The following is a 15,417-nucleotide window of genomic DNA, read 5'->3' as shown; positions in this document are numbered from 1 at the left end:
GCAGTGAGAAATTTATTAAAACATTTAAACAAACATCCCTAGCTTGGCATAGACATTGAACGACGGTGAATTCAACACACTTACACATATCATTACCTGAAACAATAAACAGACAGGGGTAAAAACAAACCAGCCAGACACAAGCCAGAGCAGGAGGAAGCGCACGGATAACCGCATGGAAGCCGAATGAAGAGGAACAATTAGCAGCTATCAGAAGGAATCAAATCCTCTTCATAGTCGACGCACTGCCTGATTAATTTAATTAAGTCAATTCAAAACATAACAGGCACAGAGACAAACAAAGCTGTTTGTAGGAGACATGACTGTGACAGGCCATCTTACTGAGAAATGACTTCATGCTAACAGAAGCTGACTGGTTTTGTGTGCATGAAGACATTTCTGTGAAGACTCCAGGGAACCTTGTGTCCCATGCTATTTGTTTTAAGTTGGATTAATTATAAATCAGAGTTGCTCTAATATCCTCCATCTCTATGGACTTGTCCAACAAAAATAAGAGCCGCTCTCAGTCCCTTATTTCAGTCCCTGCAGACACAGACTGTAAATTAACTTGTGTTAATTCAGCCTTAGAGGCAACTCTCAGGAAGAAACACATTAAAGTGGTAAAAACAAATGAATATGGAATAAATACTGTATATGATATCACGTGCTTGGCCTATATGGCAAAAGAAAAAAAACAAACAAAAAAAACCTTACCATCCAGGAGGATGACAGCTCCAGATCCTTTATCCAACACGTCTGCTATCGTGGCCTCAGAGGTGAGTTTACCTGAAAATGCATTTTTATTTATTTAATTCAAGCCCTGCAAACTATTACCTCATTAGTTTTAAGTCAAAGTATCTGATATAAGGTCATTTAACAATACTTTGTAAACGTACAAACTATTTCCCCAAGTCCTCTAAAGCCTTGAGACAAATCTCTAAACCTCTCCGTAGCATGTGCTGGATCCTCAATTCTCCAATTACAGATTAGTCAGTCAGAAAGTTAATCTGGAGTAGGTTAATTACTAAAGTCAATTTTCAAGCAAAAACACCAAGACTCACGAGGGCGTGCTACTTTTCCTTGTCTTAAATAATGGATAACTAAATAGAGTTTTGGGTGTTACAATACTGATCAAACCAGAAAAAACACTATCTGGTTTCAAATAAATATTTTTAATGATCACATTGTACAAAGCAAGGACATGTCGGCTACTGTGAGAAACTCTGAGGCATTTATCTTTAAGAAAAACAAAAACCATTCTCTGTAATGGTAACGCATGAGGCAGAGCTGGGCTCCTCAGAATGGATAGGCAATTACAGGACACGTGGTCATATCAGAGTTAAGATTTCTAGATGCATCATAAAAAAATGAGACTGAAAATACCCATCCATGTAAATACGCCTAAGCTCGTCCCTTTGCTGTATGTAATGTGTTATGCACTGCAGCATGATTTAGGCTAAAGTGACACAGAAAGGCTCTAAAAGTGCTTTTAATGAACAGAAATGTTTAAACGGTAAAAGAAATAAATGTTTGGAGTCTATATTCAATTCTAAATCACAACAACAGCCGGCTGCTCCCTTATTTCTCACAGTGGCTGGATCCACATGTTTGATTTGGCACAGATTTTATGCTGGATGCTCTTCCTGATGCAACACTCCCATTTATCAGGCTTGAGACTGGCAGTGGGAGTACACTAGCTTCTGAGCCCCCAAGGCTGGCTGTGTTTCCTCCCAGTCTAAAACCAGGGATCTTGCTTGTGAAAAGAAAACGTGTCAACCAGTACACCATGGAGCCACAATGAAGCGCTCTATTAAATATTTTTGTTATAATCTCAGTAAGTTAATTTTTTTCACTCTTTTATTGATTCACTGGACAGATTGACACGTTTGCTTTGTAGATTTTATGTCTGGACAACCTTGAACTTCGCTTGTGTGTTTTACATCAAACAAACATTTGTAGGCATGGCCAAAATAACTAAATCTAGTAATATTTTGTAATGAGACTGTAACAACTGTAAAAGCTACAGAATGGACACATCTGGCCTATGGCAAAACGCTTCACATGATCAGAAATGCCAAGTTATAAAAAAACAAAAACAACAACCCTACACAACTTTCACGCTCTGTCTCTTATGTGCTTTCAGCTACAAACATGCTCCCAACCCTCGGCAGGTCAAAGCTTCACGCCGCTGCCAGCTTCGAGAGCTGCAAGCCAGCTGCAAGGACAGAGAGCCCGCCATCGCAGCTGTGAGCAAGTCCTGCAAGAAGGCAGCAGCGGCAGCTGCCAGAGTCAGCAGCTGTAAACAAGCTGCTTCATCTCCCAGAATCTCCTGTTATCTCCAGCAATTAAAAAAAAAAAAATGCTTTCTGCAGAATTATCAAAGAGAAAATACCTGAAGTTGGCAGAGGTTTGTAGAGCTCCAAGTACTGCTCTCCATGCAACACCTAAAAAACAAACAAACAAGCAAAAAAGAAAAATGAATATAGCAGTTGTGACATATAATTATAAAAGTCATAAAGCCTCAGTTACTGTTTTAAGCAAGACTTTGTAAAATGTTATAACAGGGGTGCTTTTTTTCCCCTCTTTTTAATGCCAGCTTGTGCTTCCTCGTATTTCCTCTCCTCCCAATACTCAGAAACTGTCACTCCCCCTGCCCCCTCTCTCTGCCATGATCTTTTAAATCCATGAATTTGCCTTGAGGAAACCAGAGAGGAAGCTTCTGGAGGAACTAAGAGCTTTTATAATCAAGTGGCGTGATGCATAAACTCCTCACCTCCGTGTGACAGTTGATTCTTACAGTGCTTACTTTGTAGTGTTTGTGCATATGGATCAACAGATAATAAAACAGAACACAGTCAGATGGCGAGATGCAAACAATGTGCCATCACCCCGGGTGTGACAACACATTTGAATATATGGGATAACTTAACACTAATGTGTGGAAGCGTCTCACAAAGCAGCAGTTTGTTTTTAAAACATAGACACATTTGTCGACAGCTATGTGGTGCGTTATTGTGCAAACAATGCAAAGAAAGAACAAACGCCAGTGAGTGGAGCTGCTAATAGGACGAAGATGATAAATCATCAGCTCCATTAACAAAGTTACAAATCTAAATATATAAAAGGCCAGGTGATTAAGCCGTTTGGCACATCACAACTAACTGACATCGCTTGAGACTGATGTTGGGTTGTTAAGCAATTCTCATTCGGCAGCTCTGGCTTATCCGTCCTTGTATCGCTCCCTCACGTTCTCGCTGCAAAGACGCGACAAAGAGATGCAAGCGTAACCGCCGATGTGATGCATTAGCATAATTAAAAGCATCCCGTACGATACAAACATGTACGTACAACAAAAAAAGTCAAACTCAGCTGGACACAAGGACAAACACAGACACGACATCATCATACAGACATCAACATGCACGTTCGCTAACCTGGGTAAAATCTATGTTGAGTCCAGGGACTGAGCTCAGGCCGCCACCCATCATAGCTGCCTGGGAGGGAATGACCCCGAAGGTGGGGAGGCAGCCGAAGTCCGGATGGCCTTCATACAGGAACCTACATTAAAATGCAAGTGCTCAGTGAAACAGCATACCTCTGTAGGAATAGGTTGCTGACAGATAAAAATAACAGCACAGATGGCTGCACAGACGTTTCAGCGTCCCCCCCCCATGCAGGTCAAGGTAAAAGTAATGATTGAAGCCGTGATTATTTTCTGCCCAATTTCATGTAATTTGCCTTTTTACAATTATTGAGGAAACTACAGTCAATAACACAAACACACAGAATCACACCTCAGATGGTCTGGGTCCTTGGTGGACATCCCGACACCCAGCGCATACAGGATACACTGGGTATGGTTGAAGCTGAAAGTGGTTGGAGGAAGTTTTTGTCCCACTGCTTTAGTCTGAGAAGAGAAAGAAGAGAAAACAGAAAGGGGATTAAAAAAAAGGTGTAATTTAAAGAAAGAAAACAAGTTGGATCACAAAGATCACACCATAATGGTTTAGCCTCACAGCTACTCAGTAAAAAGGGTCAAGCAAACATTTAGAGTGAATGCGTCAGTGTCAGTACACCATGTAATGGAACTACAGACACACCAAGAGAAAAGGCATTTCTAAATGGTTACATGTATTTTTTAGGACGCTGAAATGAACACGATCATTTAAGAAAACACTGAGGAGCAGATGAAATACTGGCTCATGAGAAGATCTGTTGCTGCGCTTCAGGTGCCGGTGATAAATCTTTAAATGCACCCCTCCCTCTTTCAAAAATGTATTAAATCTGACAACAATTAGGCTGCAGACATCCCGTGCAAACAAGTCCGTGCATATCTTCCAAAGTTAGAAGGAAATTTGTTAGAAAGACTCTTTTTTTGTTATCACCCTCCGCTGTTGTTAAGCAGTGAATCGCTGTCTAGAGTAACACAAAGAAATTTTACAGTGGATCGTTTGCTCTTGGCTCATCTAACTCTGACTTGATTAGATTTAATCACCCATCACATTACAAGCGCATTAAAGAGTTTATCATCAGGTCTGAAAAAGAGGTGTCCACGCCAACGCCTGACTGCTGTCTTAAAAGATTTTGCTGAACTTATTCTTTAATATACAAGAACCACGTAGAAAACAAAAGTATGCATAACAGCTAATAAAATATTATAAAAGGAGACTGTATCAGAAGATATAAAAAGATTCTCCCCAGATGATCACAAATTTGACTTGGCTGTGATCTTTGAGGGAGGTAGTTTGAGGACTCGTGGGACCTCAGAGTTGAAAGGAATCAGCAGTTCAGAAATGTACTCCTGTGTCGCACCAGGCAGAGCTTTGTGAGCGATCAGCACAATCAGTCCAAAACAATCCCGGTCTTGAACGGTGGCCAGCGCAGGGAGGCCAGAAATTGAGCCATGTTAAATTTGTGCTTGCGCTTCTCTTAACGAGCAGCCGCAAAATGGACTGAAACTCCTGAACAGGCCATCGCAGTAATCGAGTGTTAATGACAAAGTCACAAATGTCTTTTAAAGGCCTCAGCGGTATTGTAAATATTTTAAAGCCCTCGTTAATCCCTGGCTGAGGTTGGTAGGAGGTTGTTACTGGTAGAAGTTTTATGAATATAGCATATCTGAATAATTTTCTGTGGCCTGACTGAAACTCATCATGAAACCACCAAAAGAAGAAATATCTTTTGAAAGAATGATGGTGCATCCGTTTTTTGGTCTTGTTTAGAAGAAAAAATAAATAAATTCTGCAGAATTTTAAGGCCTTGATAAAAATGCCATTTCTGAATCCCAGAAACTGAGGTCTGATTAAATAAATATTTTATTTGTCAGCATAATATTGTCAAATTTAAATATGCTTGAGTGCATCCTATAAACTCGAAACTGCTTAAAAAATGTATTTTTAACTGAAGGATAAAACACATTCCAGGAAAAGCATGAAGGTCCTCGGGGTTCTCAGAAGCAGCTACTGCCCTGCTTTCTGTGTAATATGAATGTTGTTTATCATTGTACTGAAGCACTAGTATGCGACACATAAGAGCACAAACTATATTAAGTGTCTGACTCAAACAGAGCAGCAAAGAGGGTGAAACGGTCCCGCTGACTCCTTCATGTTAGTGAGTATTATTAAGACATACAAGACATCCAGTTAAAGCACACTATAAATATACATCTCTGGCAACATTACAGTCACAGCAGTACTGCAGTTGCTCATTTGTAATGTTTACAACCACTGTGCTGTAAAAATGACAGCTATTGTTCGAAACAATATTGCTTGGCAGAATGGTGCGATTCACACTCTGCATAATATCATCTCTCAGCTGATCGAAAGACATCATAAAACCTGGCCTCTGGAGAGCCGTTTTTAATTAAAACTGCATTTAAATGCAGATGTGGGGAATAGTGCGTTTTCAGACCCATTCCAGCTTCCCAGTACTTGGGAATATTATTAGTGCCTGCTCTCCTGCATGCACACGGCGAGATTAAAGCTGCAGTTGAGGAGCGGGGATAAAAAGCAGTAGTGGCTTGTGTAGGAGTAAGTCAAGTTAGTCAGTTACTTAAGTGAGATGATACGGGAGAGGAAAAAAAGGTTTAAAGCAAAACCGATTTCTGTTTTAGGACGGTTTTGTTATCCTGTCCCTCACTCATTTACTGTCTGCTCCACACTGCAGATCTATGTTTTTGTTTCTCTTCTTTCCATCTATTATTCAGTGTACAAATATGTGACTTCAAATTAAGCTTGCTGATATTTTGCCACTTTTTCCTCATATATTAATTATTGCTTTTCCCATGAAGAGTCAGACTGGTGATTAAATTTAAATTGTTACTCAGTTAGTTGATCAAAACACTTATATACACACACACACACACACACACACACACACAGAGTACTCTGTTAATTCTGTTTGATAAATCCATAACAACTGTTTCACCTCCACCTGAAACTGATGCACATTTTAAGTCATGATTGAGATTTTTGCATTTGTCCTACTGCTTTTTCAGATATTTTGTTACCATGCTGCCAAATATATCAATACAACACTAAAAACAGACTTACATGAATAATAAAGCACACTTTATGGGCATTTTTATAATAATTTGTACTCCTTATATTAAAACTATAGTTGCCAATTTCTGATAAAGTACACCAACCTAAAACTAAAGGAGTACTTACAGTTGCTTCATTATTGCCCAAACAGTTATCAGCAGATGGATCCACATATTTGGGTTGGCGCAGACTTTTCACTCTTCCTGGCACAATCCTCACATTTATCCCAGATTGGGACCAGCACTAGGAGTTCACTACCTTGTGACAGGTTTTTTTTCTTCCTCTACACTTGGCTCTTTATGTATTAAAGGAGAAGGAGGATAATGTGATCAGCCCAGGCACACAACTGCTGTTGTCTCAAGACGAGAGGATTTAAAACAAGAGTATGAATGTAACTAGGACTGTATTAATGGCAGCCATGAAATATGAATGTATGAAATAATATGAAATACCTAGATATCCACCTTGCATGTGGACAGAGGTCAATACAGTACCAAGAAAGTCACATGTGTGTCTTGGGTGACACACGCACCCAGCAATCGTCAAAATTCCTACAATAACTCTGGCGGTCAACCAGAATTCATAGACCCTTAGTTACAGTTTTAACTCGTTTCATTCCATTGTTCCTGACTGCAAGAGATGGCATGAAATACCTGGATGACTCATACCTGCAAAGTCAGAGGGGATCTCCACTCACCACAAGCTCAGCCGCAGGGAAAAGGGGGGGCAGCCATATTACCCCTGTAGAAGCAGGCAAAGAAGGAAGCCCAAGCAACTGCAGCACAGAATTTGGAAACCCCAAAGTCTTTATGCTTCTGAATTGGTATCAACAACCCAGTGTGAAAGGCACATCTCTTCTTGTGCCCATAACGCACAAAGAATGCATCCGTTATACAACTCAGCACTCGTGCCAATCTACAGTCTTACAGCCTGAAAAGGGCAAAGTTGACATTAGAACACAGGTCTTCTGCCCCCTCTCTGAGTACCAAAGGCAGACAAAATAATAGGTATGACAGGTGGACAGCATTCTGGAAAGAAAAGAAGTGTTGAGCAACAAAGTAATCCCACGCCCATTAGGATGACAACGCAAACAGTCCATGGCAGCAGACAGGGCATGAAGTTCAGTTACATGCGTTGTTGATGCAACAGTGAGAAGAAAGGCAGTCTTACCAGATAACCATCTCTGGTAACTCCCCTCGAGGGGTTCAAAGGATGGAGAAGACGAAGCTTCTAGAACAATTGTATTTTCCATGAAGGAAGTGACAGCATGTTGTGGCCAAAGGCAAAGAGCACCATTCAGAAAATGACCCACCAGAGGATGACACCCAACATAACAATTATCCACCACAACATGATGGGCTGAGACAGGCGCGACATACACTTTGATAGTTAAGACTGAGAGCCGGTGGTTCAGTAACATTTGGAAATACAAGCTTAGAGCACTGCTAAGGGCCTACATGTTGATCTTTACATCAGCTGGAAATGAGCTTTCACCTGTTGGTGATACAATACCCTAACTCAGAGGTTCCCAAAGTGTGGGGCCCGCCCCCTAGGGGGGGCGCAGAGCCATTGCAGGGGGGGGGGGGGGGGGGGGGGCGGTATGAAAAGAAAAAAAAAAAAGAAAGAAAGCTTGGACACTGCTAGCATAATGGACAGGTTTTTGACGGGGCTCCCACACAAACGCAAAGCAGGAGATGAAGTATCGCCAAATATGTTTCCAAACCAACTTCCTTCCAAGCCAAAGACTAGAAAATATGGTGAAGCATATCTTCCCTTTGGCTTCACCTGCACAAGTGCCAAGGTAGGTCTCCCCTGCAAAATTAGTTTCCCTGCGTCGGGAGCAGCGCTGGGCTCTCCAAATCACGGACAAACAGGATCCCACATTCTTGATTTTTAGTTCACAAACACTTCTTGTAATGACTAACTACTGCTGACATTTTGGACATGTTAGCTCTTTATACAGTAAAGTTACAGCGGGAAACAAATAATATCAGGCTGATCCTGCCGTAATTTGTTCCCCCCGGTTCAAATCACGGACTAACAGTATCCCACAGCTGTTTTTGTTTTTGAACCCATTTTGCTCAAAGAGACATTTTTTGAAAAATGTATTGACAGCAATGTTGAATATTACACAAGAAAAAAACCCAACTACACGTAAAATAATTACACCGTGACGCCTCTGCCTTTCTAAATGGAGGGACAGTAACTGCGTGTGTGTATGTAAGCGTGTAAAACCTGAAGATAGAGACAAAATACTGTTAATCTGACTATCTGCCATTCTGCAATTCATCTCATGTAAACAATAACGTGGCGCACAGCGTGACGTGAAAAGAGGCACATACCTTTGTTGTTGCGTGACGAACTCTGTATTCCTCGTCCACACATAAACGCAAAAAAAGGAGTTTTAAATAATCTCCGTTTTCGGTGAATCGCAACGCCGTTTACGTGTGGACGAAAGACCCAAACGCATAGAAACAGCTGCGTTTTCAAAAATACCCGTGTAGGTGTGGACGTAGCGTAAAAGAGTTAGTAGTATATTTTATTACTACCTGTAATTTATTGCCGTTTACTTGTATTTGCTTAATTGTTTACTAAATATTTGAGGTGTGAAATAAACTGCAATGGAGCAAAACACGGGTGTGTGTGTTTGGAGGATGTATTTGTGCGGGGGGGGTTAGGTGTTTGGGGGGCACGAACATTTTTCCTGTAAAACAAAGGGGGGCCTGGCAAAAAAAGTTTGGGAACCACTGCCCTAACTAATGATGCCCAATTAATTAATATGGTCTGGGCCCGAGTTTCCTCACAAGAACTCAAAGGTTTGCCCAGCCCTTCAGTGGCCATACATATAGATGAAGGAGATCTGGGTGTGGAAGAAAAAACACACCCCTGCAGCTGAGATAGGACATCAAAACTCAGTGGGATCGCTGGAAACCAAACCCTCCCTGGTCAGTATGTATCCCTCTATCCTGTGAAGTGCATGAGCAAAGGAAGCAAGAGAAGACATACAGCAGGCAATCTGGCCAGGGGTGTGCTAGTGTGTGCTCTGGTAGCCTAGTTGGTTTTAAGGAAGAGGACAACAGTAGATTGCTTTGGAAATGTTGAGACACCAAACAGGTTGACTGTCACACTGTGATATATCCTTTCACTGGGACAGGGCTTCTAGCAGCATAGCATGCCTGCAGCCTCATTGTGCACGCCTGTTAAAAAGCCAGATACCTCATCAGGTTGCTTGCACCACTCAGCTCACATATGTCATTTTAACGGCATTATGTTTTCAGGATATCCAGTTATTTCATACAGTCTCTTGCAGTCAGGTAGAATGAAACAGAACAGGGCTCCACTATGGCCTAGTATAAGATAACTAAAGACTATTGAGTTTTGAATAAGGCCAACCTACTTTAGTAAGAAGTGCAAGAACAAAAATATGGCTCACACAATAAACACATTTCAATATGATCGAGTTCTATTTTTATTGTCTGTTTTATGGAAGTGTTAGAAAGATTAACCTTGAAACCTGGAGTTTGAATTGCATTATGAAAAAAGGTGCTTTCTTCTCTTTTTCACCCCATTTAGAAAACAACATAGAAACACCTCTCTGTATGAACCATGACATTTCAAATGACACTACCATCTACACTATGTAATTACTACTGTCGAATGAACATGTCACTAAACTAGTCAGAATAAAAACCTCTATATTTTAACCTTGCTATGCCTCTGGTATATTGCTTCGCCTACATAAATGTTACAACAAATATACAGGTCAAATCTCTGTATACAGAGGGAGCTCCATGGCATGCAAGCAATACAGAAGCAGCACAGCTGATAACTTAAGCAGTGTGTGTACCTCTTAGCATGACAAGGACAAAGGCACAAATGCAACTAGCAGACCATGTGTGGGCAGAACTACACACACACACACACAGACACACACGTCAGCTGAGGACACGATTGTGATGTTTGTCTTGAGGCTACAGTGTGACTCTGTTCCAAATCTCCTAACCAGGGAGCCACAAAAGCTCAGAGAGCCACAGCAGAGAGGACAGTGATACACAAGAGTGAGTATACCTCATTTCACATTTAGGCATTGAATCATGATATTATTGAACCTGGCTAGTAAGTGCTGTTAATGTCTCACAGGATTTAAAAGAACAGTTTGCAAAAAAGGTAATTTTGAGAAGGCAAATCAATAAAACACCAAGAAACAAAATGTGCACCGATGTGAAAGTACAGTTTACCACAGAGCAGAATTTAGTTTTATTTCAACCATAAGATGCAGCAGAAGAAACAATTATTTAACCAAGGCAGCTAGTACTACTGACATTATCTTTGACTTGTACAATTTATTGTCATCAGAGCCTATGACTAGGTGAAAGTATGGATATACACTAGACAGGCCTGTTGCAGGCCTATTTATCTCATTTCATACTTCTGCATGAAAGTTTTGTCGTTGTTGCTTAACATAGTTTTGAAATCTTGCTTTTTGTTAAACATTTTGAGTTTATATTCTAAAATATACAAAGATTCCACAAATGCTCATATTTTTTTATTGTTTTTAGACATTTGATTCCATTGTACATAAAAGGTAAATGTTTCACCGTCAGTTTTTTTTTTTTTTTTTTTTTTAAATTTCTACATGAATCCATTGTGGCCATTTAATGAAAACCCAAAATATTGTCCAGAAATGTATAGGCATGCATTTGGTGTACACTGTAACCACTGAACCATTCAAACACCCTCACTGTGCATAATCCAGCACCTAATAATATTTTTAAGCAGTGCATTACCTAACCAATGCACATTTCACACTCTACTGAATAGTGTTCATTCCTTTATTCTTCTAGATGTGGCGATTCAGATACACGGTTAATTAGCCATTTTATCAGCCAACGACAACACAATTCAAAATAAGTTTCTAAATATTTGTGCAAAAAGAGAATTCGGTTTGAGTAGCATTTTGGACATCTGTTGGGCAGTTTAACTACTGCATACTAAACGCAGCTCAATACAAGATTTTGGCCGTTTATGTGGAGAACCATGCCGGGATGCAGCACTACTTGTAACTTGATGTTTTATTTAGGAACTCAGCCATGTTTGAGCTGTAACAAATTCCCTTTTCTGAGCTTCAGTAACAGGAAACACAGTAAAGTAAAGGAGGACATATTCAGGGATTCATCGCTGCTCTGTGGTGCTCCAACAGCTTAGGTACTTTACATTTTTAAGCTAGTCTGAGCAGGCCCTTGTTTGGTACCGTCCCATATTTACAGGTGACATCAAGTACACATGCATGTCGTAGGAGCAGTTTCTGAGAGGTTTATTATTGTTCCCAACTAAATTTAATGTGTTGACATTAGAAAGTCATGAGTTGCCATATTGGAAACACGGTTTACAGCTGCATGTGTCATTATGACCCAGCTATATCAGAGAGTAGAATAGTCTCAGTAGGAAGAATGATAGAAATTAAATGAAGAAGACAAAACAGATGGCTGAGTAACACTGATGGCAATAAGGTTAAGAACTGCAGAAGCCAGGAAACAGTGGAAGACTTTAAAAATCTTGTATGTTTGTTTGCAAGATTTTATAAGGTAACTCTGTTTTTTACATCATAAAAAGTAAAGCATGAATGGATATCAGGGACATACAGCCTAAGATTTCTTTATTCATGTTTCCTAAATGCATCCCAGATGCATTAGATAATAAAGTCCTGATGTTTTTTAATTAAAAGCTATGTCTACAGTTATCTAAACTGTTCCAGATATATCTCCTGAAGTTACAATACTAGCCAGCTAGTTCAAATGTTATAATGCTACTCTGTACCTGCAGATGCAACTGTTCCACACCCTGATCCCTTTCAGGCATTGATACCATGTCATGGACAAATTGCTACCATACGAGTATGAAAGTCCTTCGATTTATAGTCAGATGCAAGGGCAGATGCCCTAGATGCTAGGGCAAAGCCTTCAAAACATCACTCCACAAATCAGTTAGACCTGTCACAGTAGCTACTTCCACTTTTACTAATATACACTGGCTCTGTATTAAACACATGCAGTGATCCCCCCCAGACAAAGACATGCGTTTTGCAAACCATTTAATAAACAGCTGCTCTGAGTTTTTGTTTACGTCTGACTGATATCTGACATCCACCTTTGATGTTTCTCATGTTCCACATTTCATATAACGCACAGCAGCCAAGAGACAGCAGTTAGGACTCTTGTAAATACAGATTTTAAACTAAACTTTATGATTTAGTTTTATATCAACATTGAACTAAAGAAGAAAAAAGCAAGAAAACACATTAACAGATTATTTTACTTACAGGATCAATCCCTGATCCCAAGCCTGCAGAGGCTGCAGCTGCTGCTGGATTCACACCAACATCACCCTGTGATTCCACTTGAGACAGCACACTCACCATTGACTGCAGAGACTCTAAATAAATGTGAGAGCGATACATGCTGTTAGCCAACCAAGATAATCATGTTACTTCTCAGCAAGATGAATTTATTCCTCAGCAATAGTCAAAGAGTTTTATTTTCATTTGGAAATAAACACAGCATGAGTGAAGTGTTGAAACTGGCTCTCTTGTATGAGTAGAAATCAACAATTGCTACAGAAGAGGAAACTACCCGTCTTAAAGGAAAACCAATGACATTTGTAAAACAACTGTGTGAAGTTTATTTTATCTATGCGAACAATAACTTACACAGATTGTTTTTATTGTGCCACTAAGTTAGATGCTGCACTTAGCTTAATATATTGTAAAGGCATGACAATAATAATTAGTCTTCTCGTGTAGCTCTTGGTAATATAACGAATAAGCATCAACATAATCATCTGCTAAATGTCAAATGTTTCATTAAGCATATTGTGTCAGTGGGGTGTGGTTTTTACAACTCGGCTAATGAAGGAGAGCAGTTCAGGGAGCCGTTTTACATAGCAGCATGCTGGGACCTGGACACACACACGCATGCACGCACGCACGCACGCACACACACACACGCACACACACACACACACACACACACACACACCCCAAGCTGTGCAGCAAGTCTAAGAAGTATCTTGAGTGTGTTTCACCATGCCGGGCAGTCTCCAGCTGAGTACACAGTGTGTGTGTGTGTGTGTGTGTGTGTGTGTGTGTGTGTGTGTGTGTGTGTGTGTGTGTGTGAGAGAGAGAGAGCGAGAGAATGAGTGTGTGTTGCAAACAGAAGGAAGACTGTTGCCTCCCCCCAACTCCTTCTGCACCGCTTGTTTTTTCCCCTTCCCCCCTCCCCATCATGCTGGATTTGACCAAATACTCATCATCTAGGTACTGCGTGCCATTTCAGATTTATTACATATTAGAACTTGCTCCACAAACAAATGGCATCTATTCAAGTTTTACTAATTCAATATAAGACAAACCATTAACAGAAAAAAATCTGTATTGCAGAAATTAAACAGTTAAACTGTAATCAATGTTAAATAACGACCAATGAAAATACGGGTGTTTTCAATCTAAAATCATGATAACAGCTCCTTAGAGATGCAAAATTTGTTCAAAAAAAAAAAAAAGAGAGAAAAATGAAAGAAAGAAACAATTATCACAGTTTGATAATCTTTGGGGTTCATTTGAGGGAAGCGATCAGCCAGATAATCTGAATTACAACAACACATCTGCAGGAATAAGGTTAATGTTCGCTCTACAGATGCATCCACACTGGAAAAGATTTACAGCAAAGTGGCGGCTGACCAGAGACCAGAGAAAATGAATGACATCTGGCGAGTTCAAGTCAAACAATCTAAATCACAGTCAAACACAAAGTGGGCAGAACACAAAAAAATATGATCAACATCCAGGCTAGCAATTGAACTGTCCACCAATGAGAGCACAGTATCACTCATTGGTGATCATATGAGCTGGTAGTAAGTATACTAAAAGGTTACCTAGACAACGACAGCCAGCCATCAAAGCGATGTACGACACAACTTAACAGCTCTAAAAAATATTTTTAACATTAAATGGATGGAAATAAAGTCACCTTCTTCCAGGTCATATCGACTCTAAATAAACATTATATCTTTCTTAATATAATGCAAAAAGTCTCCCTCTACAAGTCTGAAGGAACATCTTAGTCCCCTGGAGGTTTGTATATTATGACATAATCAGTATACACCCTACCACTGAGCTAAAATGACCAGTTTTCTAGTGTTTATGCAACTATAATGCATTATAAAACCATTGTATCATTGTAATGGCATGACAATAACATTAATTTATATCTACAAAAGGTTGAATTATGCATGACATACTATGTGATCACGTCGCCTAGCAACAACCAAGCAGACTACAGCAACATTTATATAATTGAGCAGGACCTGAGCATTGCAGGAGACCTACAATTACTGTAATTACTATAGTTAATTACATTTTCTACGTGTGATTAAATATCAGTATGAGCAGATGAAATAATACAGCAGCATGGGCATGTACTAGTAGGTTCAGCTCATTAGCATTTAGTGTTTAAATGTTAAAAGGCTGCAAAACAGGAATTTGGTCGCGTTTTTTGAACTTCACTCTGAGTTGATGATTGCACTGAGAGGTCTTTGAATTTCGAAATATTCTTTCAAATGTGTAGTTGCTCATTCTGGTTTCACAGTTAGGAAACCGCAAAGACTGATTTTTTTTTTTTTAACCCGGCTATAGAACAACAACCCTGGGGTTCAAGTTTCAGTGAATCAATACAAATGCTGAATAAATGAATTTCAGTCTAAAACATACTGATCCAGAAGCAGCTTTAAAATGGAAATACATGAGAGCCCTTATGTACCTACAGAATAAACATTTCTCTATTCAAACAGTTGTTTGCACGAGTCCTCACTGTGGGTTCTC

General features: G+C 39.9%; 1 protein-coding gene across 1 annotated transcript in view; it reads right to left on the bottom strand.

Moving 5' to 3' along the window:
• The window catches only part of hsd17b4 (hydroxysteroid (17-beta) dehydrogenase 4), a 36,145-nt gene that overhangs the window by 7,774 nt on the left and 12,954 nt on the right, over positions 1–15,417 (bottom strand). Inside the window, exons 12-16 of the mRNA XM_003451062.5 lie at positions 12,862–12,974; positions 3,795–3,907; positions 3,435–3,558; positions 2,393–2,444; positions 715–786 (exon numbers count right to left, since the gene is read on the bottom strand). Of these exons, the coding sequence (XP_003451110.1) occupies positions 715–786; positions 2,393–2,444; positions 3,435–3,558; positions 3,795–3,907; positions 12,862–12,974 (474 nt within the window). The remainder of the gene's footprint in view (positions 1–714; positions 787–2,392; positions 2,445–3,434; positions 3,559–3,794; positions 3,908–12,861; positions 12,975–15,417) is intronic.

The sequence above is a fragment of the Oreochromis niloticus genome, linkage group LG12 (assembly GCF_001858045.2).
Source record: "Oreochromis niloticus isolate F11D_XX linkage group LG12, O_niloticus_UMD_NMBU, whole genome shotgun sequence".
In the NCBI taxonomy this organism is placed as follows: Eukaryota; Metazoa; Chordata; class Actinopteri; order Cichliformes; family Cichlidae; genus Oreochromis; species Oreochromis niloticus.
This window is presented reverse-complemented; position numbering and strand designations above follow the sequence as displayed.